The sequence below is a fragment of the Anabrus simplex genome, chromosome 5 (genome assembly GCF_040414725.1).
Source record: "Anabrus simplex isolate iqAnaSimp1 chromosome 5, ASM4041472v1, whole genome shotgun sequence".
Classification (NCBI taxonomy): domain Eukaryota; kingdom Metazoa; phylum Arthropoda; class Insecta; order Orthoptera; family Tettigoniidae; genus Anabrus; species Anabrus simplex.
Window position 1 is genome coordinate 130,965,369 of NC_090269.1, and position 23,932 is coordinate 130,989,300.

General features: G+C 36.4%; 1 protein-coding gene across 2 annotated transcripts in view; it reads right to left on the reverse strand.

The window, feature by feature from the left end:
• Positions 1–3,666: 3,666 nt before the first annotated feature.
• Lnpk (zinc-ribbon metal-binding protein lunapark) overlaps positions 3,667–23,932 on the reverse strand; it is a 170,114-nt gene continuing 149,848 nt past the window's right edge. Inside the window, exon 9 of one of the 2 annotated variants that reach the window (XM_067147121.2) lies at positions 3,667–9,241. In XM_067147121.2, coding sequence (XP_067003222.1) covers positions 9,126–9,241 — 116 coding nt within the window. In that variant the 3' untranslated portion in view covers positions 3,667–9,125. The remainder of the gene's footprint in view (positions 9,242–23,932) is intronic. The other variant, XM_067147123.2, reaches the window with a different exon arrangement.

Consider the following 23,932-nt stretch of genomic DNA (forward strand, 5'->3'; position numbering starts at 1 on the left):
AAGTTGTCAACACTTCAGCTGGTTCCTCCTCTATTGTAATCTACCTATCATATGCTCTCTAGCCAATCAAACTCAGGGTGTGTATGGAAATTCAGCCTATCAGCATATTGTAGTATAATTTAATCTGGAACTTTCCCCTACGGAACTACAGTATCTAAGGAGGGCATTTTACGGCCATCTTGTCTAAATTGCTCCAGGGTTTGAGAGTGCGACTAGATGGAGGCCATAGAGAGCTAGGGAGGCAGAGGCGCTGCCTGCTCGAAGAAGATCCAGCGATAAAAGGTAATGGCAGAATTTACCTAAACATGTGATCGTGCCTGCAGGTTGTTCGAGGGGAAGGTTTCAGCCATTTCTTAACAAAATTTGGTCTTTTGGGAGTTAAAATGTAGGACCTTCTGCGCAGTCTTCGGACTCTTTCTATTCCCTACTGGGAAATATTTTATGTAAGGGAGCACGAGTGGTGACCCTCAGCTGTCTCCTCTTCAACTTTCAAGTGGGGTGACTAAAGTTTCAACCTTCAAATTTTGAAAATCATGTCTCGGCTTTTAAATTTTCCACCTTTAGTCACCCTTTTTAGTATGGGATTAGCCTGTGTGTCATTAGGCCTTCAGCCCACTTAGGTTCTCTTCTTTCCTGAAATTTCTAAAAGGAATGCTGGCCTTTTGCCTCCTTGCATTTTGTTAATGGCCTGCAATGTGTAACCTTTTCTTTTTATTCTTAAGGCCTTGTAGTATGGGTAATTATGCCCCTGTGTATTCTTAATTATTCTTAGGGTAACTCTCTTTGTTTTGGTTCCCTTTGGGAACCGTAATTAATCTTATTGTGGAGCCTTGCAATTGATAAGCCCACCATGGGGCAACCACGTATGAACACTTTGAACCATATGGGTTGCCTAGTGTAATTGTGTCGAAAGCAACTGATTGCCTGTTCGAGGCTAGACTCTTGTATTTTGGAGCTGAGACTCCTATAAAATATACCTGTTTGAAGCACTTATGCTTTTTCACAACACTGTACCTGTCAGGAGCAATTAAGCTCTTTTGTATGTAATTTAATGACTGGGAGTTTTCCCCCAAGTTATTTTGTACCTGATTTATGACTTATAAGTCCAAGGCAATGTTAGAGCTAACGAGCTTCTTAACATTTTCAACTGTTCTTTGTTATACCATTAAATATCTCTCTCGCATTTTTTAGAAAGGAAAGAAATAAAATTTCCAATTTTGTTATACTAAAAGCTGCTCTAAGTAATCCCCTGTCCAGCCATTCAACCCGGGCACTTCCCATTCCTCTGTGAGCCATGGAATACCCGGAAAATAATAATCATTTTACATCCCACTAACTACATTTTTATGGCTTTTGGAGAAACAAGAGGTTCCAGAATTTTGTCCTGCAGGAGTTTTTATAGCGATATGCCAATAAATCTACTGACAAAGCTGAGCACCTCCAAATACCACCGAACTGAACCATGTCCACGATAACAGAATTTTCAGGAATATTCGGCGACAGCTGTTCTCGAAACTACAGTTCGAACCTATCTGAATCCATCTTTTTTGCGATGATGTTTTGAGGATCTGGAACAGAAGGTAAGCAGAGCATTTAGCATTCATCGCTCCCTAACTGCACTACAATAAGTCACTGTCCTTTTCCTAATATGATTTTAAATGGGGGTATTGAACCTTCACTCTCAAACCACATCTTTCTCTTTGTATGGTGAGCATTAACCCACATCTCATCTAGAAAAATTAAGATACATCTACTTTTTCTATACTATCTCCTTTGGTGCAAGAAACCATTTGGCATACAATATCAGATCTTTCCATTATGTATTTCTTTCCTCTCTCATTCCTTTAGTATTATAGTATTTTACAACTACACTAGAAGCCCAGAAAGATTCCTGGAAATTTATAAAGGGATTCACCATATCATACATATCTTAAGTACTTGTTATATAGCCAACCTTATACAATTCCAGAATGAATTGCACTGAGAATTCATTCTCTATTGAACCTATCAACATTTGTTTTCATAACAGGCTTCTTTACCTTTCTACTCTGTGTTTTAATTAATGAACCACATTCATCTGATAACTACAACTGCTTCAGAATATTCAAAACACTTTGCTTCAAAAGACCAGTTGCTGCAAGTGTTCTAACTATTATGTGACTCCCATATTCAATTTTCTTATTTCTCACAGCATTAAATTTTTCCTTAAAGTAACTGTAAATCTTCCCGATAATTAACCTTTCATTGAAACGAAAGGTTTCCTCCTCCCCCCCTCCCAAAAAAAAAACACCTACTCTAACATAAATTGTAACATTTACTAAGTGTATAATAATCAGTATGTCAAACTCCATGTCAAACATTGTAGTTTGGTTACTCAACTCCTATAACCTATAAACTAAATTCTTGGCAACCTTAAGTCTGTAACATTCCACTTTTAGCTGCACTTCATGACAACACACAGGGCACAACAGAGCAAGGTAAGTAAGTGGAGACTTGTCAACAGCGTGCAGGATCTGCCGCTGTGATCGATGGCTCCAAGACTGCGCCTTGAGTTCAAACCAGTGTAGAGGCAGGAAGTGCCCAAAATTATACCTTCTCAAGTATATGTGGCATTAACTTTGCAGTGGCTGGTGCATGTTGTTTTTCGTCATTCAAACTCTCATACATAAAAATATACTTTTATAAGGTTTTAACATTTTAAATAACCATCACATTATCAATTCAATATCATCTTACATTTCCCTTAAACTGAAGTCAGTAGTATATGAATGTTTGGTTTCCTCTCCGTTTTATTACTTTATTATGTTGGCATAGGGAGTATCAAGCAGTAAGTACTGAATGACATTCCTAAAGCCACAGTATTTACGGAAGATTTTTACATTTAAAATGAGCATGTAGTGTTGCCCGTTTATCAACGATAATTCTCATGTCAACAAATATCTATTTTGATCAAAAATAAGTACCACTGATTGACACCAATCTTTGATTTGGATATAAATACTGTAAATATGGTTGTAACTGACAAATCTACAGCGCACAGCAATTAACCTTCTACTACATCCTTCCTTTTCCCAGCAAATATTGTTGCTAGTACTAAAATAAATATATTTACACAGATGAAATGCAAATATAACTAATAATAAATATTGGACTTCGAATCATCTAAGCGCCAATGCTTTGGATCACAGACAAAAACGTTTATCATACAACAAGAAACATTTTGCTCTATACCAGTTACTGAACACTATTTGCAAATAACAGTATTAACTGAAAAATATTTGACATATTACTCAGTAGAATAGTGCATTAATCAATTTAGCATAGAAGTGTTTAATTTATTAAAGTGGTAAAAACTCTTTTATATGCCATTCCAAATTTCAACAAAATTCTTCCTGAAATCGGTAGAAACTAAAACGACAATGTTTCAAACTAAGGAAAAAAAAAAAGATATAACCATGCTAATTTCAGTTACTATGCAGTTGAAATTTGTCTTAAACATTACTGTGAAAGTTATTTTATGATCTAAAAAGCAGATCATGAGACAGATTTTTGAATCAATCAATCAATCAATCAATCAATCAATCAATCAATCAATCAATCAATCAATCAATCAATCAATCAATCAATCAATCAATCAATCAATCAATCAAATTTATTGTATGGCTTTTAGTGCTGGGAATGTGTGAGGGGGATGTTCAGCTTGTCTAGGGCAGGCCTTTCTACTTGACACCCATGGGCGACCTGCACACATGGATGAGGTGTGGTGATAATGAGGTAGGGAGAGGGTGAAAACCATATCAGCACATAACCTTCTCCTGTCGAAAATCACCAAGGGGTCTGTTCAAGGCTTAACATCCACACCCGAACAGTTTTGTATGCCCTCACTACCAAGGATCACTGTGGAGAGGTTCCAATTGAATCCAGGCTTTTGGCATGCAATCTAATGATTAGAAATTTTATACCACCACCTCTCCTACCCTGCCAGCGAACGTCGTGATGAAGCAATCCTTTTCCAACATCAGGACTTGAATAGGCTAAACACTATGTTAGACCACATAGACTTCACGTCTTAATCATGGACACCAGGCGGAATACATTAAGTAAATCATAGAGAAGGAATATTTTCTTCCTTATGTAGTAATGACATCAACAACTTGTCTCTATCTGGATTAAAGAAGAACTACCAGAACACTGGACAAGCCCTCATTCACCCACTCCACAAAAAAGGAGACAAAACCAACCCTAATAACTACAGGGGAATCTCGCTTCTGGACATAACATACAAAATATTTTCAATAATCATCCTTAATAGGATAAGTTTACAACTTGAGAAAGAACTAGGAGAATATCAAGGTGGTTTCAGATCCTGGAGGAGCTGTCCTGATCAGATCATTAGTCTTAGGTAGATAATGGACTATAACAGGAGAAGAAACAGAGATATGGTGATAACATTTGTAGATTTCAAGAAAGCTTATGATAGGATCCATAGAGAATCTGTTTAAAATTTTAAGACACCTTGAACTACATCCCAAATTAATAAACATGATAAAATTGACTCTCACTAACACCAAATCAAAAGTGAAGTTTAGGGGTGAAACATCAGAGACATTTGAAATTAAAACTGGACTACGGCAGGGAGATGGGCTCTCACCACTATTATTTACGGTAATTGTGCCCTAGAAATGATAATGAGGGAATGGTTTAGGAAATGTCCCCCCAAAATAAAGATTGGTCGGAAAATCAAAACAAATTGCCTGGGTTTCGCTGACGATTTAGCATTACTAGCAGTGGGTATAAAAGATGCAAAAACCCAGATATCAGAACTTCAAAAAATTGCAAATAAAATTGGCCTCAAAATATCATTTGAAAAAACAGAAATTATGCCCCAAAAACGAACACAACTGAAAGAAGTTATCATAGATGGTAATAAAATCAAAATAACAACTCAATTTAAATACCTTGGAGAAGTAATAACACATAACCTAAATGATAAAATCTCAATCCAAACAAGAACAAATAGATTAGCTAAAGCACAAAAATTAACATGGGATATCTACAACAAGAAATGTCTATCAATAAATGCAAAAATAAAACACTACAACAGAGTTATAAAAACAGAAGCTACATATGCATCAGAAACACTTTTTCACCTGAATAAACAAAGACTGACAGACTTCAGAAAATTGAAAGGAGGATTGGAAGAACCTGCATCAACAAAAAATAACAGAAAGATGGACAGTGGCAGATAATATTTAACAAAGTCATGTACAAAGAGCTAGAACCCATTACAGATACTATGCATAAGAGGAGACTGGGATCCTTTGGACATATCATGAGGATGCAGGATTCCAGACTTCTGAAACAACTAGTACAACACAATCTCGTCTCAAAAAATACCACAACAGGATGTAAATGGATCAGAGAAGTAAGAGAGGATCTGAAGGAAACAGGCCTTACAACAGAAGATACCACAAATAAGATAAAATTGAATACAAAACTCAAAAATACAAACCTCTGCTTTACTCTTACACGAAACAAACCAACAACACACACATTTTGAACTGAGGAAAGGGCACGAAGATCGGAGCTCTGAAGAAGTACTGGGAGGACCGCAAAGCCCGCACAATCCCTTCAAAGAGACCTGAACGATGGACTGACTAAAGTGATCCCATGTGGTCTTAGAAGAAGAAGAAGAAGAAGAAGAAGAAGAACGCCCTTACTAGCGAAGAAACATCTTTGAAAGAAGACAGGAGGACAATGGGTCCACAAAATTCAGCAATATCTTAAAGCAGTTGGACACGAGATAGCAAATGTAGAGAACAAAAATAACACCAACACCATTCTTAAGACTCACAAATTTTCAGCAGAAATGACCCATCGTAGGGCTACAGCGATTCCAGATGAACTGAGAAAATTACGATCGGAACAAATGCGAAGTTCTGGGCACATCACAAGAACCAATCAGTACAACCTTCATAGAGAAAGTGAACATGGAACAACTAACTGGTTCAATGTGGCCAATAAAGTCGATGATGATAATAATAATAATAATAATGAACATAATTCTTAATTAATGTCCATTATTATACTGAAGATTTTATTTAGGTACGTTACCAATATGATCTTTTCAAATTTATTACAATGCAGCTTACTGGTAATACAAAGACTAGATGCTCTTCTGAACCCAAAGATTTTATATAAAGCCTATTCATACTCTAGAAGTGTACTGCTGCACAAAAGTGAATTAGAACAGTTTTCATCCAAAGCAACAGATTATTATTATTATTATTATTATTACAGCTCAACAGCTTATTACGGGTGATATCTAATTTCAATTCTTTCACAACTAATAGTGTACACCCATTTGCAAATAAGATCAGCTCTCTGATACATTTAAAAGTTTTACTTATACATGAGAACAAACCTGTTACAGTTACAGTATGCAACACTGTCATTACTGTACAAAGCCACCTGGAAAATATCCCAGAAGAGACTTTGATAAATTCATGTAACAAAAGTCTTAGCGAGGAAAAGGCTTTTATGTAATTATACAGTACACTGACACAAATTTATCATGAAAATATTTGTATCTATATAAAGAAGATATGTGTTTTACTTTCCAGACAGTCTTCTTGATAGGACAACAAAAACAAATGTGTACCGCTTCAATTATGTACCTTTACTGATTTTCACCCATCAGTCACATGAAATTACCTGTTATGGTACAAATGGTATTCAGAGTAAGCCGAGCAATATGGCCCTGAGAATGTTGGCATGCTGAACACTTGGCATGCCAATATCTGCAGTAGTCTTAGCAAGCTGAATTTGAAAATTAGCTGTATGTGCTACAAGGAATTCACTTAAAAGCCACATTAACATAGAATCCTCTCTTGAGACCACTATGGTCAGATATGTATTCAAAGTTAGCTATTTGTACAGCCATTGCTTTAAGGTGCAATTCCTTACATGAAGACAACAGAAAGCTGAGAGTTCTTGACAATCACAAATATGTTTCAGACACCTGGTAAAGAACTGTATTTTTATAGATAGAAAATCCAATACTGATGAAGTACAGGAGCAATGTACACAAGTGAGTATGTTCCACATCACAGCTGAAAATATTATGAATTAGAGCATACCTTCTTTTCTAGCAGTCATTTCTAAACAACAGGAATAAGTTGAAAATATTGAACTTCATCACGATTTGGGCATGTTTTTCATTAATATTTAGTTGTGAGATAATACCACAAGGAAAATAAAAAAGCCAACAAATCCTAGGACCCAATATACAGCGAAGAAGACTGTATTAACTATCATAACCATTTATAAATTAAAATACAATGTACAAAGAGTGAAACTTAAAAATAGGAATAATGTGTACTGTTTGCTACTCTAGGAAAATAGTTATCGCCTCTATACAGATTTGGGTGAGTTTCAAAGGTGACCGATATTCCATCTAATTTGTACAGAGATATACTTGAATAAAAAAAATTACAGTAATAAAAGGAGAATTGGACAACAAGCTGATCACAATAATCCTTAATAGAACACAGTAAGGAAATCGTGTGCCCCACTGACATGAGCCATCAAAACACAAACTGCATACTGCAAATTCTTTCATGGTAATATGGCACTAGTGGTTCTAAAGAAAGAAAAAGATATACAAAATATGCAGGCTATGTTAATGAGACTCATATAAATAGTCCATTCTGCAAAGAGAAACAGTGTATTCTCAATTCCACCCCATGAATTTCATTCAGCTATGATGTATAAATCATGAGAAAGTACGAGTTATTTTATTTGCATGTCCAACATAATATTGTTACTTTTAAGAGCATAACAAGTTATTGCTGGAAACCAATAGTAGCTCTGAATTTCGTACGAGCCAATCATTTCCTTACATTAGCAAGAGCCATGAAGAATGACAACAAGTTCTTCACACAATTCCAGTAGCCACTTAAGAAGCACACCTTGAAGAAAAAACAACAGAGCTCCCACAGATGAAAGCATGAAAAGGTTAGTCAAAATCAATTTTTCTACCATTTAATGGCTTCTTCCAGAATCACTTTACATATATTCTTTTAGAAATCACTTTACATATATTCTTTTAGAAATCAATTCCATAGTTTCCAAAGAATACAAAAATAGTGATTTTGAAGATATTTCAATGAGCTTGAATTAAATTCTGACTTCTATTAAAGATATCTGGAAAATAATTCTGCAAGCTATTGTTCAAACAACACATCTACTTAATAACAAAAGAAAATAGAGCAACAATTGCTAAAAAATATTATACCCACAAAAAAAAAAAAAAGCTGATAATAACTATGAGATGATATACTTCTTGCATGAAAGAACTATTACTTTCACAGAGTTAAGGAAAAGAGAAAGGTATGTCTGACGAGTAGAAAATTAGCAGTTTAAAACTAAGAGATAAAATATGTCAAAATAACTGTTCCAATGTAGATTCCATTTTAAAGCAATTTGGAGAAATATACTCAATAAGGAATAGAATACAAACAATAATAAGTAATACAATGATATTTTCATAAGATTGGCAGTTTTCTTTGGATTATGAGCTGCTTTACAATAGTAATCTATTTCCTGCATGTAACAAAATATTGCATCTCTTTCTTTAAATATAAAATACATGGGATGTTCTTAATTTGAGTGAACTAAACAAATTTCTATTCACATGTCATAGAAATGTTAGCTCTGGAGTGCTTCTGAAACTACAAGTAAAAAAGAAGTACATTTATATAATTCATAAATACTAAATGAATAAATAAATGGGCTTAATAAATGTGCAGTATAAATAACGTATAAAGTGGCCTGAACGTTCTTTCGACAATAAAATTCTAATGAACAAGTACTCTAGTGCATATAAACTCTGGTATTAAATAATAGTTTAATCCACTTAAAGTCATTAAAAAGTCTTAAAGCACATTCCACCTGTAACCATATAAACAAATTCATCTGCTATTTGATGAAGATTGGATATATAATGTGCTAGAAATAAAAAATGCACTGCTAATAAAAGCAGGAAAGATCTTGAGAAATGGTTGATAAAATAATAAATATAAGGAAAACTAAGTGTGTGGAATGGAAACACTGCTCCAAGGAGATTATAAGTCTGTTATAGGAGTAACTGCTGCCGCAGCTAACTCCAAGTCTTTGTTCTCGTTCAGTTCTTCACCTCTTAATGGCACATCTACATCTTTCTTGGATGGCCCCAAAATGACTGTAAAAAAACACCATAATCTTAAAATCATAAATAATTAAAGAAATTACCAAATGTTTATGGCAAATAACAATTACAATGTTAAGTAATGAATAGCTTAAACAGAAGAACAACATTTCAATAATGACATAAAACAATGCTTAAGAAAACTTAAAAGTCTGCAAAGTGCAATCTTTAACAGAAGAGGGATACCCAAGCCCACTTTATAGTGGAAGCCATTTCTTTTCACTCAATACATAACCGTTAGGTTCTTCAGTTTGTCAAAACTAATTTATAACTTTAAAAATTAGAAAATACCAGAAAAAATAAAACAAAAACAGATTAAAACTCAAAAAGAAATAATTTAATTAAAATGAAATGAATGTTTCATTCTTGAAAGATCATCATCAGATTCTATTAACACACAATTTAGAGTGAACATAATTTTGAGTAGCTCCTACTCAAAGTAGTGTGTGTCCTAAGTGAACCAGTGAGGAGTACTTCATTAACCTGTTAAGTGCTGAGTTACCAGTTGACTGTTTGGTATCTCAGTGCTGAGTTTTTTCATTGATACGTTAAAAAAAAATTGTAGAAGCATCAATTTTTAACTTATCAGTGGGTTTATTAGCTTAGAATGGTTATAAATGTTGGTTCTTTGTAAATCTGAATGCAAATGGAAAATCCTACACTTATGTTCAATATTATTTTGAGAGAAAACAAAATTACAATTTTATTTATACAAAGTAAAGAGCCCAAAATAAAAATATTTCCTAAAATCTGTAGGCAACTAATACATGTAACTCAGTACAAGTACAGAAGTTGATATTTTAAAATACTTTCTAAACCTGGAATGTGGTGACAGCTCAATGTTTTCCACCACTTGTTTGTGATAGGTACATATTTATTTCAACAACAACCAGCTGAACCAACTCCACTGGCAGAATAGTTTTTAAAAATCAATGATTTTGGGGTTGTCATCAAACACTTCTTGGCTTCAGAGTCTGTCACAGTTACTTGAAAGTCTGGTGGAGGAAAGTCATCCGTCCGCCACGAAAATACTGATGAAATAGCTTTTGAACTCACCATGTTTTTCTTCCTTTGTTTACAAGGAGGCTCTGTTTCTTTCTCAGTTACAATATTTTCAGCATTCTCTGTATCGCTTTCTCTATCACACTCACTTAACAATTCATTAAAATAATGTTCTTTATCATCACTTTCCGCTGTGGTTAATAACTAAAAAGATTCTTTGATCCGAAATAACATCGCTGCGAGGGCAACTAGCTTGTTGTTCCGCCATACTTGTTTACATCACAGATGAGCTCCACAGACGTCTACAAAAAGCTCTGTGAGTTACTTCCCAAAGCTAAAAGCAGTAATCAATTAGCTCTACATAATGCCCAACAGATGGCAGAACATTGCAGAGATCGAATCGGCACTCGAGAGTGAGCCGGGAAATTCAAAAGAATTGCACCGTATACAGATGGGTGTAGCAGTGCTGGATCGGCCGCAACAGCCCGTCTATAAGCGAGCATAGCACTCATCGTGTTAATAAATGATACACGCTTACTGTATTCTCCGTATCAATATTTCGTCTCCTGTCCATCATGTCAATGAGTTGTTCTGTCTTTCCAGTTAGTAATAAAATGTTCATAGTTCTCATTCTCACTTTTCTCCTCTTACAGGTCTGTGTCTTCAGATCCATGTAGGCAGTCATATCCACCTGGTCTGCTTGAAGGTTTCTATCTGTTAATACTTCTATTCTGAAGTTTGCTCTATCACTGAAAGAGGGTTAAATTATATGAGTATATAAAAACAAATTTATCTAATTACCATATTTCCTTGTGTAACAGACCCCACCCCGGCTTTACGAGGCACAGAAAATGAAAAAATTAAAGCGTGCATGTAAGATCACCCTAACGTAATTCGTCGAGAGAACAATAATTCTGCTTCGTAGCAGGTACGGCCACGATACAGCTCCAATGATACACAAATAAGTGTATAATGTAGTTCAGAAATGTCTGTTTCTGTAGCATACTGCAGCTCTGGTGACATCACATAAGTAGGCGAGCACTTTCGTGTGGCTGACCCATGCATTATAAGCACACTCTTGTGATAAGTCTGCGTTTTGTAATTAAGAATGTCTGGCTCTGCAGTACAACGGTTGGCACAATTAGCTGCCGTTCTCAGCGCTCTAGTTCAATTTCTGGTACTGCCAGAGATGTAAGAATAGCAGGAAAGTAAGGAAAGTAGATATGCGGTAATATGGTACATGCAGCTCACCTCTACTGGGGGCATGCCTGAAAAAAGCTGCACCACCTCAGGATGAGAACACGGGTTTACTTTACTTAAGAAATATTCACAGATGTTGCTATTAATCGTTTAATATCTTGTAAGACAGGCCAATATGGGTAATTTTTGGAGAAGTAGGATTAAAACTCAATGGTATCAATCCAATCCTAACGATTGTTTTACTTGTCATTGTACCTAACAAAACATACTATGCGTTAATAAAAACATGGAGACAATGAACAGATGAAATTAAATATTATGATAGTAAAATTCATTACCTCCACATCTTTAGATATCCATAAATATGGCGAGCTTCCCTGTGATTTATTTTTTCATCATGGAACTTCTGGCATTATCAGAGCGCTTTGAGATAGCATACCTAATACTGTCAGGTCAGGATCATCCTCCTACCATATATGACAGACGGTACTACCTGCGACCACCTTCAATGTCGCCACTGAGGGAGGTACAGGTGACGAGAAGTGGAAGGAGAGTAAAATTTCCTGAGAAACTGAACCTTTGAGCATAGTTGATTGTTGCTTCGTGCAACAATCAAGGGGGGAGGATGTGAGAAACCAGTAATATGTGTTTTTTGTGTTGTTTACTTCCTTGAACTTGGTTATGGACTCTTTGGAAATGGAGAACTCTGGGAGTGTGTAAAAAGAAAATGGTGTGATTGTTTGTGGTTTGTAGATGTCTGGAGAATTAAATCTCGTGTGAAAGTATGTTCTGTGTTTTGAACTGTGTTTACATGTATAGATGACGTTCTGTAGTTTTTTAATGTTGGTGCAAGGATCTGTGACACGGGTAGTGCGCGAGTGTCTAACCCAACATTTAATCGGGCAAGGGTCAAGCGACTATTACCAAACATGACACCCGAAGGGAGTGACTTAATTAAAATATCACATATTTATTATTATCATTATGGTACTGGTTTTGGCACCATCCTGTGCCACCATCAGCCAAGGAAAATCGCAAGTTTTTTTTTAGGCAATTACATGAAATCTTTGTACAGTATAGGAACACATACAGAGCATGCTATCCTATGTTGTGAAGTTTTATAATTATGTATATACATTAAAATCTATGTGATTCAAATACAAAGACCGATTAATCTTTGTGGGATGTTAGACGTCATAAAACACAACACTTTCTTGTACGTCAAAAAAATTTTACAGGTAAAATATACGTTGAATGGCCTTGAAGAGTACAAAGTGTTCCTTTAAAAAAAAAATCTGTCTTTAGACACTTTCTAACATACTGAACTAACTACAGATTTCTAGAGCACTGTTCTTTTTTATGTGATTGGAATACCTAATCATTGTTCATATTAATGTGAAACAGTTCCTCATAATATGTAATCCAGAAAATTCTATAATATACAGATTTTTCTTCTGTTAGAATGTCACAGTCTTTGTGTAGCTATTCTATAACACCTCATTCTTGATATGTTTTAAGCATAAGCTCTGCATTTTAGAGTTGATCGACAATTAATGTAAGGCTGAGGCCATGCGCTGATAGAAGAGATCTTGAGAATTTCAATTATCAGGTGGATTTTAACAAGTTAATAGGGATTTCAAACCAACATGAACCTAAAAATAGAGAACGAATTTATGAATTTTAAGTTAGATTTCCAAATTCACAGAAAGCGATTTGTGAAAAGAAAAAGAATAGTAAGGAATGAAACTCACCTCTAACACGAAGTGGCCAAGAGTAGTGTATGCGAGGAACTGAATGGAAAGTGTCAAGCGACAGCCCGCATGCATCAGCTGTTAGGCGGAGCGTGTTAGGTAGGGGGAGGGGAAGTTGCGGTAGCAGGAGAATGTAGGTCAGGAGGGCATGGATTCTGCTGGGGGTAGGTAAGCCAGTGTGTTGCATATTGTTTTGTGAACTAATTTATTTTTAGGTATTTTAAAATTATTTATCACCGAAATAAGTGTATCAAATAAAATAGTGGGTTTCTCAGACAAATCATTGAGATTGTAGTTGGGATTGTAATACTGATCTAATATAATAAAACATTGCTCCGTAAGGTCTAATAATAGGCCTTTGTTCATTGTTTCAATGATGTCCAAATCATTATTGATGCCATGAAAACCATGTTTATATTCTTGTATATGCTGATCTATTGCTGAAAATCTCCTCTACCTAATAGCATTGACATGCTCGTTGTATCTAATATTGAACGATCTCCCTGTTTGTCTGATGTATACACTGGAGCAGTGCCGAGTTCTTTCTTTAGTTCTGTTTTAGACATAGGTAGATTAAAGCCTAGATGTATTAGACTATTATAGGTAGCTCTTTTATGGCTAGGAGGATGCACGGAATCTTGCTTGATCGTCGTAGCTGTGTGTGTGTTGGTTTCCTATAAATTTTAGATTTAAAAGAAAATGGAAGTCTAGTGATGATTAAATCTAAAAAATTTAGGGTCTTATTAGTTTCGGATTCTATTGTGAACTTGATATCTGTATCGATATTAAGGTGCGTTAGGGTGGTAGGTGCGTCAGTAATACATTGGTCCATGATTATAAAAGTATCGTCTACAAATCTAGACCATAGGACTATATTGTTAAATATCTTGTCTTTTTCAATTTTTGTATATTCTAGGAAATCTAAGTATATATTAGCTAGAATGCCTGATGCCGGTGAACCCATGGCCAATCCATCTTGTTTATATATTACTTTATTGAACGTGAAATAGTTATTATTGGTTAGAAGCTTCAAAATGGGCATAAAATCGTTTATTTCGAGTCGGCTGAGCCGGCTATGAGTACGCAGGTTTTTTAAAACAATTGGTATGACTTTTTCAGGTTTAATATTTGCATACATAATGTCGAATGAGTGCATTGTATGATACGGTTGTAAAGGAACACTTTGTACCCTTCAAGGCCATTCACATATTTTAGCTGTAATTTTTTTTTGACATACAAGAAAGTGTTGTTTTATGACGTGTCTAACATTCCACAAAGATTAATCGGTCTTTGTATTTTAATCACATAGATTTTAATGTATATACAAAATTGTAAAACTTCACAACATAGGATAGCATGCTCTGTATGTGTTCCTACACTGTACAAAGATTTCATGTAATTACCTAAAAAACCTTTTATCCTTAATCAACATTGTAAATTTCGATTCAAAACAGACCATAATGAAATTCTTGGCATAAAAAAAAAAAAAAAACCGAAGGGAGGACGAATGGCTACGAGCGGAGGAACCGTCCCTTTGGATGCCAGGTGAAGCCTTTGTGTAGGAAATGACATAAATTCACTGGAAAGGAGAACATGGTCGATGGTTTAGATGATGGAAGAGGACCCCAGTCCCAACCGTAGATAAAATACAAGAGCTTTCTCCTGTCAGCAACATCTGTACTTAAGAGAAGAGGTTGCAAAAGGCATCCGTACTCCTGAGGAGCGACCTAAAGTTACACCTGGCAGCAGGTATAAAATGTGTCTGGGAGTGGTGACCCCACCGTAATAATAGCCTATATTTATGATATGGCACTTCGGAAAAGATTAGGTCGTATCCTGCTGCAAGTGACATGCAGTTCCTTGGGCACTGGGGAAACTGTGAAAAATGGGCGACCAGTAGCCATCATCATGAAGGTGGGCATCAACATTATGAATCTGACAGGAAAGGTAGAAGTGATGGATTTTATGGAGAAAGAGGGTATACAAAAGATAGGGGTGAGTGAAGTTAAATGGAAAAGGGAAAGGAAAGAAGAGAATGAGGAAAGGATATACACTATACTGGAGTGGTGGCAGAGAGGAAAAAAAAAATACTGAGTTGGCCTCAATCTCAAAGCAGCTGGAAGAGTATGTGGATATGGTAGAGTACATCAGCAGCAGGATAATAAAATTTAGACTGAGAATGAGGAATGAAGTGAAAGACTTTACGCAAGTGTACGCACCACAGACAGGAAACAAAGAGAAAGATATTGAGGATTCCTGGAGAAACTACAAAAGGAGATAACTAATGTGGAAATGAAGGACAAGGAAAAGAAGTAGTAATTGGACATATGGATATGTAAAAAAAGAATGAAATGATTATGGGGCAACACATGGTTTTGGAAGAAAAACAGCAGAAAAATTACAAGATATGGCTGGGGTGACAGAAGAATAAAATCAGTAACTGATTACTTTCTGGTGGAAAGGACAAATCGCAGACAGGTGATGGATGTAACAGCTTTACCAGCAAAAACATTCAATGGAAATCATAGAGTTGTGATAGCGAAACTGATAGTGGAGAAAATGGAAAAATGAAAGGAGATAAGAGATAGTAAAATATAAGTGTGGAAATTAAAAAATAAGAATGTACAGGAAGAATTTCTGGAGACAAATTCCAGTTACTGAAGTAGGAAATTTGGAAGATGAATGGTCCAACTTCAAAAGGGCATTTGTAAGCGGGGCAGAGAGGGCCTGTGGTAGAACATCAATGAAAGGAAAAGACACCGTGGTGGAATGAGAAGGTGAGAGAAGCAGCAAAAGAAAAGACAGAATGGTAACAATGGAATTTTTTCTTTGAATTTTGAATTTTTTCTTATTTCAATGTACATAATTTTGAGCCTACAATTTCAGGAAAAAATAGTAAAAAATACATTTTCTTTGCCATTCTCATGAAAAACAACCTGCACAATCATGCTAGTTAGGATTTGAGTAAATTTCTTTGCTGAATGACACATGTTGAGCATATGGAATTCTGTAATTGGACGATTTTATTTACAATGAATCCAATTTATGAAGTAAAATAGGTTACAAAACATCAATATAGGACTAAACAAAATATTCTTTGAAAAGTAGTCTTGGGTTCAGTGCCGGTTGGGGACTCTGTGATTGAGGTGTAGATAAATGATTAGTTGTAGTAGTGGAATTACAGTATTATCAGTAGAATCCTTCTTTCCTGTGAGTTCTTCCTCAATATCGGCACCATGATGAGAATCATCAGAATTATTGCCTATGTGTGAAGATATGGGTTCAAGTACCCTCATCCTCATCACCACCACCACCACCACCACCTTTGTGACGTTGGTGACGAATATTAGCTCTCCCCAACCATATTTCGAATACTGCATTTGTGTTTTTTTTTTAAATTGTGTCATTCAGAATTATTTCAGTCTTGTATTTTACAAGTACCTTCTATGTGGCCTTGCCCAATTTATTTGGTACCATCTCCGTCATTGTCACCATGAAATTATTTTACCTTAACGTTCTCTCTGAACCCTTATTATCTTGGTCTGGTACGATTCCGCGCCGTAGGTTGTAGTTTCTTATTGAGAGCGAGTCTCTGAATTTCTCTCTCTCCGTGCGGTGGGCCATGCTCTTTATTGGTGTGGTCCGCCATGAGTAATCCTTGGAGTACGATGGAGGCAAGACGTGTTTCGTTCCCTCTCCTGGGTCGTTTTCCGATCCACTACGTAGATAAAGGATAACAGTGTTTCTACATAAGGACTTGTCCTTAGTGCTGATCTATCAACTTTGGGAACGTCTTCCTTTTATTATAAATTTGTAACTTCAAGTATATTTCATTTATGTGAGTAACGGATAGTAGTACACTTCTCCAACTCCAATAAAGCAAGTAAGTCTTTTCTTCATTTCTGTCTTGGATCTGCTTCCTGCTGCGTGAAGAAGTATGAGTGAAATTCTTTCATCTTGAGTATCGTCGTCGGTCTTGGATTTATTATGTCGTCCAGCTTTTTTTTTTTTAGGTTACCTTAGGTTTTTCTGAATTGGGTTTCCAAACGGTATCAAGTTATACATGGGATCCGTTGGGTGAAAAGGAAGTGTAATTAATTAAAAACCAATTTATTTGACAATACTAATGAGTAACTATGAAACATCTCTGTGTATAATCCTTAAACTACGCGAGATTTCACTTGGGTACCAGTCTCTTTATTCGTTTTAATTTCTTGTTTACCTCTGTTTCTGCTCATTTAATTTTGACTGTGTTTTGGTAATCTTTCCCTTTCCCTTCGTATTTTGGTTGGTCCTGTGTGTTATTTGGGTTCATGTTTTCGGGGTTGCCAAGGACTCTTGGCGTGTTTGTCACCATGGCAACTGGTCACGGTTGTGATTGTGTTTGTTGTTGTTTGGTGGCGTTCGGCTTCTCTTAATTATGCATGTGAGTTTTGGTCCGTTTCTTGGGGACTTTTCATTTGTTTTCCATACTTTATGTAATTTTATGTATTCCCCTTTTATTCATCCTTATATTTTTCTGGCCTTCTGCCGGTTTATGTCTGCTATTTTCTCATCCGCGTTGCATGTACTGGGGGCCGTGTGAAATCTCCGTGGTGATTAGCCTAAGTGTTTTCGGTGTAATGAAAATATTGATAAGTTAAAGAAATGTTGTGAAAAGAAATACTTATTGAAGACGCAATGCATAAAACATGTTAATATTTCACACGTAGTTGGATTGGTTTGAAGTTATACAAAATGTATCAGGTAATTTTATTTTTCCGTCCGGACGGCACGTTAAGTTTTTCCTTTCTAAACTTATTTGTAACCCAGTTTGGGTGGTTTTAATTTTGGACGCTTCCCTGATAGTGATGGCTTAATTCATTTATTCTTTAAAATAAATAAATATGTAAGTTATGTTCATTATGAAAAACTTGCCCTCTTTATTGTAGATTAGAAATTTTACTGCCGTACCAACATTTATTTTGATTCATGGTCTCTGGGTAACGGATTGTTCAACTAAGGTTGTGGTATGCTTTGGTGGTAATGAATTATTTTGCTACTGTCTTTAATTTTCTTGTCCCTGTTTGACTTCTACTGCTGACTGTCGGTAAGGCGGTAGAGTTAATTGGTAGCAGCTCTGTGGTTATTTTGTTTGGGTGTTGTGGGATTAATGTAGGTTTGTTGCATCCTCACTTTTGTAATCTGGTCTGTTGGGGGTGTCTGTGCTGATAGTTTATTATTTTGAGTGCCTACTGCTCTTATCTGCTGTAGGTTGATTGCACCCTTCCTTGGTTTTATTTTAATGGTAGGGTATTAAGTTGTTGAAAGACTATCTGTGGCAAAAACAAAACAAATAATGTGATATAAAATTGTAAAAAAGAGTGCAGTGATCTTGTCTAATATCTTATTTGTTTGTTTCATGTATCTGCCATTTGGAGTCCCCTGTTTCACTTCATCTGTATTTTTACTGAGCTGTATGATTATCCAATGTGCTGATTATGATTTTGAAACACTTCTGGTAACTGTGTGGTGCTCGCAGCCTCTCTGCTTGGATGTTTTGAGGTGACCTGTAAATTTTCTTCCTTATTCTCGGCGGATTTGGTGAGTGATTGCATTTAATTATTTATCCTGGGTTGGTGGAAGTTGTAATTATTGAACAACTTGTAGTTGAGTATGACTTGGTTGACTCAGAGTTACATGTGTACTACCGTTGGCTACATGTGCTGTATTATGTGTACTGGCTGTCAACCTTGTATTTTTACTGCCTTCCTGCGTACTGTGGTTGCGATTTTGGTGTGGATTAATTTGGTTTTATCTGGAAGAGCTTTTCTGATCTTTACTTTTAAGAGCAGTAGGCTTGGTTGCTGGTTGGTGAGTGATAGTGTATCACCTGGGAGCATTTTATTGTGTTATTAGTTCTGGCTTTGCTTTTGGCTCCCAGACTTAATGTTGTTATTTATCATTACTATCATATTTCCGGTATTGTGCTTCGGTGGTGTACATGCTAATCGTTAATTTATCTTCTTCTAAATTATATTTTCAACTGCGTTAGCTCTGGTGTGTGATGCCGATTAATAAGTTAACCTAACCTCTAGGCATGTCCAATTATGGCTAATTATATGTGTAAAAGGTTATGTGCTGAAGTATACGGTGATATGTTATGCCCTATCATTGTTGTGAACTAAGACCTGGTATTTTGGCGTTGATGGTTGTATGTGCCTTCCATTTAATTGGTGCTGTGTGGATATATTTATTTGCCCTTACTAACTTATGGCTAACCTCTGTCGTTTTCATGCCAGTAACTGTCCCTTACGTTGTTAATAGCTGATAATCTGGTGAGCAACATCATGGTATTTTGAAACTTATCAAGCGTGTAACGCTTCTGTGCACCTCGTTTACTTTGGAAATTGCTTAACCTTATCTGTATTATTATTATTATTATGATTTCCTTAATTTTGATTTAAGTTACTACCATTCTGTAGTGTAGTGAGCTTGCAGTGTGCCGTTATATATCCATCCTTGTATGATCATGACTGGGTTATTTCACCAATTTTTAGTAACTTGTTCTCTTCCTTGTGTGGAATTTGGTGTATTGAAAATTTTTTTTTTAATATTGTGGGACTCAATCATTACTGAGCTTCTGTGTGCTTGTTCTTTGGCTGGGTAGTGTGCGTGGTCTGTATGCAAGTCATCTCATTTCATCATCCTACCTGTGTATATGTGTGTGTGTATGCTTGGTCTTGGTTAATGATTTGAGCTATCCTCTGTGTCATCTGTTTATCTGGCTGTCATCGGTTATGGTTGGGCCATGTTGGCCGGTATTGGGTTGGAATAACTAGATGGCCTTGTGCCTGAGCTGTTATAGTTTTAACTGGTTTTTCCCTTCCTGATTATTGGTCGGACGGGTTTAGCTATTTCTGGTGTGTCGTGAACCATTTTCCTCGTGTAACCTATCAACTAGTTGAAGTACATTTATCTGGTGTCTGGGCCACTTCAAGTTTTCCTACGCGTGACTTGTCTTGCTGTGTATTAATTAATCTAATTGACCTTTTCTGAACTACTGCTTGGGTTTTCATCCTGCTGTAAACATTACTTGGTAATTTGGTGTTTCTTATGCCTGATTATTCTCTCTATTTTGGTATTGTGCACTGCCATGATAATTATATGCCTGGAATATGTGTTGTTGAAAAATTCTGCTAACCTATTCTTATTTTTTTTCCTAATTCCTTTGAGTTGTAGGTTCTAGTTTTCCCTACCATATCTGCTTATTGGGTCTTATGTTGAGTTGTTGATGATCCTCTGCCTGAGGGGTGGTATATGCCCTTTTGAACCTTGATTGGGATGGCTTTGGACATATGTAAGGTGGTTGTGTTGTGACGGTACCGTGGTTTGTGTTTGGAGATTTATTTTGGGGTGGCATGTGAACTTCACGGCATGTTGTTGAGGATGTTTGTGTTCCTTTAATCCCTTTGTGGGGCTGACACATGTCCGGTGTGGATTGTCATGGTTGGGTATTCTTGTTGTGTTGAATTATTGGGTGATGTTGGCACCTTGGTATGGGCAGTGTTTGTGCCTGTCTTTAATTTACCTCTGTGTCCTGTGGATATGGCCATTTCTTCATACATGAAACTACTACTCTCGGAATTAGCTTGTTGTTATAAGAAAGGTGTCTGTTTAGTATGTCCGGGTTTCTTCTTTCCTGTCTTCATGCATTTCCTAATTGGTCCGATGTCCCTAGTGTTTAATATTTTCTCCTGTAAAGCTCATTTTAATTTTATCTGCCACTCTTTGGTATTTTTTTCTCTCAGTGGATCTTCTTGTGTCTGTTGACATTGGTGTTTGTCATCTTACCGTGCTATGGGTTTGCTACTCTGGTATGGGACGGATTAGGATTCTCTTAGTCGGTACTGGAATCTTCCTGCTAAAAGATTATGGGGTCTATTAGTTGAGAACTGCCTTCTTCATGCTTCTGTGAGCATTTTCCATGGACTTGCCTCGTATTCCGCCACTTATGTTTTATTTCCCTGCTCCCCTGGGAGATAGGGGGAGGCACCTGTTGGCTGTAGAGCGACAGTGTGATCGGAAAGTCACGTATTTATAGACCAGGTAATGCTGAGACCCTATTGGGTAACCGGTAGTGTACGCTGTGTTGGTCAGTGCTCGTTATTTTCCTTTTGGGGTCTTCTGATCTGAGGTTTTAAATTTCCTTTTAATTTGATTGGGTGTCCCTTTGTGGAATGAATTGTGATTATGTTTCCATGCAGTAGGTTAGTTACCTGATTCCAGATTGTGTTCCCTCCTGTGATTCTTCTGTCCCTATTTCTGTCCTGTTAATTCCATGTTGCTTATTAGTGTCTAATGAAGTGTCTGTTCGCTTGGTGTTAGTTGGTTGATCTGTTGTTGATGACTAACCTGATTGCGCCCCCTACACCTAATAGTACTAGAGGTCTCCAACCGATCGTGCCTACTCTTCCCTTGCTATGAATTTGTTTATCTTTTAAGCCTTGGATTTTTCATATTTAATACCCTATTCCTGGTACCTTGAAGTATAATTTATTAATTGCGTATTGGTAGCTTGTCCTTATTCTTATTCAACTAGGTGATGTATTCTGATGTGGGAAGTTGAACCTGTGTTCGTGAAAAATTTACTTGATCCTCTTGCCAGTGTATTTTGGAAATTGTTAACGATTGTTTCCTCTCCGTATCGTAATCCGGTATCTGCTAAGTTCTAAGCTTTGAATTTGACCCTGCTTCCTTGGATTTTATCTGTGTAATAACTTCTTCTCCGGGAAATATTTCCCTTGATCTATGTCATATTAAATTACGTTTATCCGGTTGTTGTAAGATGCTGTATTGTTTTTATGGTGCCTGTAAACTTGGTCGTTCCACTCTGAGTATCTGGTTAGGCCTACCGTGGGATGTTGTCATTTTGGTACTGTGTTTGTGGTACCTTAAGTTGTGATTGATGCTCTTGATTACGAGTTATTGTTTAGTGGTGATCATAAACCTGGGTATTGGGTTGCTACCGAACCGAGTGATGAATTAATGAGTCCCGTTTGACTTGATGATATGTAACGTTGCTTGTTCCAATGCTGTATTATGGGTACCCCTTGTGCTACTTGTACTTATGCTATTGATTTCCCCCCCTGAAGTGGGCTTTCTGGTGATCTCTGTGTTTTGTGTGGTACACTTGGGCCCTGACTCAATCAAGTGTAATAATCCGTGTTGATCTAAATTTTGAATTTGGTTATTCTGTAGTTTTCATTCACCAATTGCGTCTCCTTTGCCCTCCCTTGCGCCTTTGCGTTTCCTTTATCTTTTTATATCCTAATTGTTCTGCCATGAAACAAGATATTGCACTCTTTTACCATGGAAACCCGATAGATAGGATTAATACTATGATGATAAACTTGAAGCCTAAAGATGGACGTATGTGGATAGGAACTTTATGATAAAGCAATGAAGATATAAACTATTGGTAATGATTTTCATGGTACGCGCAGGACCCGTGTGATGCTAAATTAAAAAGGCGTGATCCTTCTAACAATGTGTAAGAACTTTCGAATGCCTAGTTGGTGATTATACTCTATTGGTTGCCTATGGTTAACAATTTAGTGTAACTAAGTAATTCAAATCTACTGAACTTTAAAATGAAAATGAACTTTCATTTGGTATAACAAAATATCTGGAACTACAAGGATGTGTATTGAAGAACTTTCTTAAAGGAACTCTATTCAAAAGAAAAAAGATATTGATGTGCGAAAAGTTAAAAAAAAAGAGGGCTAATATAAATTATGAACTTATATTTTGGCTACAAGTATGCTGAACATTTGAGCTTATTTTACATTGTAAACTGTCTAAGTAATATGAGAAAGGTGGTATATTATGCATCTTGCAAGTGTGGTAAAAAAAAAATGGTTCAGTGATCTTTCTCTCGTGTGATTGGTACTACAAAAATTTTCTTGTTCGTTTGATCATTGTATGGTAAGAGCATTATGTGTGGTTTTTGGGGGGGAGGCTGTGACGTTGGTGACGAATATTAGCTCTCCCCAACCATATTTCGAATACTGCATTTGTGTTTCTTTTAAATTGTGTCATTCAGAATTATTTCAGTCTTGTATTTTACAAGTACCTTCTATGTGGCCTTGCCCAATTTATTTGGTACCATCTCGGTCATTGTCACCATGAAATTATTTTACCTTAACGTTCTCTCTGAACCCTTATTATCTTGGTCTGGTACGATTCCGCGCCGTAGGTTATAGTTTCTTATGGAGAGAGAGTCTCTGAATTTCTCTCTCTCCGTGCGGTGGGCCATGCTCTTTATCGGTGTGGTCCGCCATGAGTAATCCTTGGAGTACGATGGAGGCAAGACGTGTTTCGTTCCCTCTCCTGGGTCGTTTTCCGATCCACTACATAGATAAAGGATAACAGTGTTTCTACATAAGGACTTGTCCTTAGTGCTGATCTATCAACTTTGGGAACGTCTTCCTTTTATTATAAATTTGTAACTTCAAGTATATTTCATTTATGTGAGTAACGGATAGTAGTACACTTCTCCAACTCCAACAAAGCAAGCAAGTCTTTTCTTCATTTCTGTCTTGGATCTGCTTCCTGCTGCGTGAAGAAGTATGAGTGAAATTCTTTCATCTTGAGTATCGTCGTCGGTCTTGGATTTATTATGTCGTCCAGCTTTTTTTTTTTTTAGGTTACCTTAGGTTTTTCTGAATTGGGTTTCCAAACGGTATCAAGT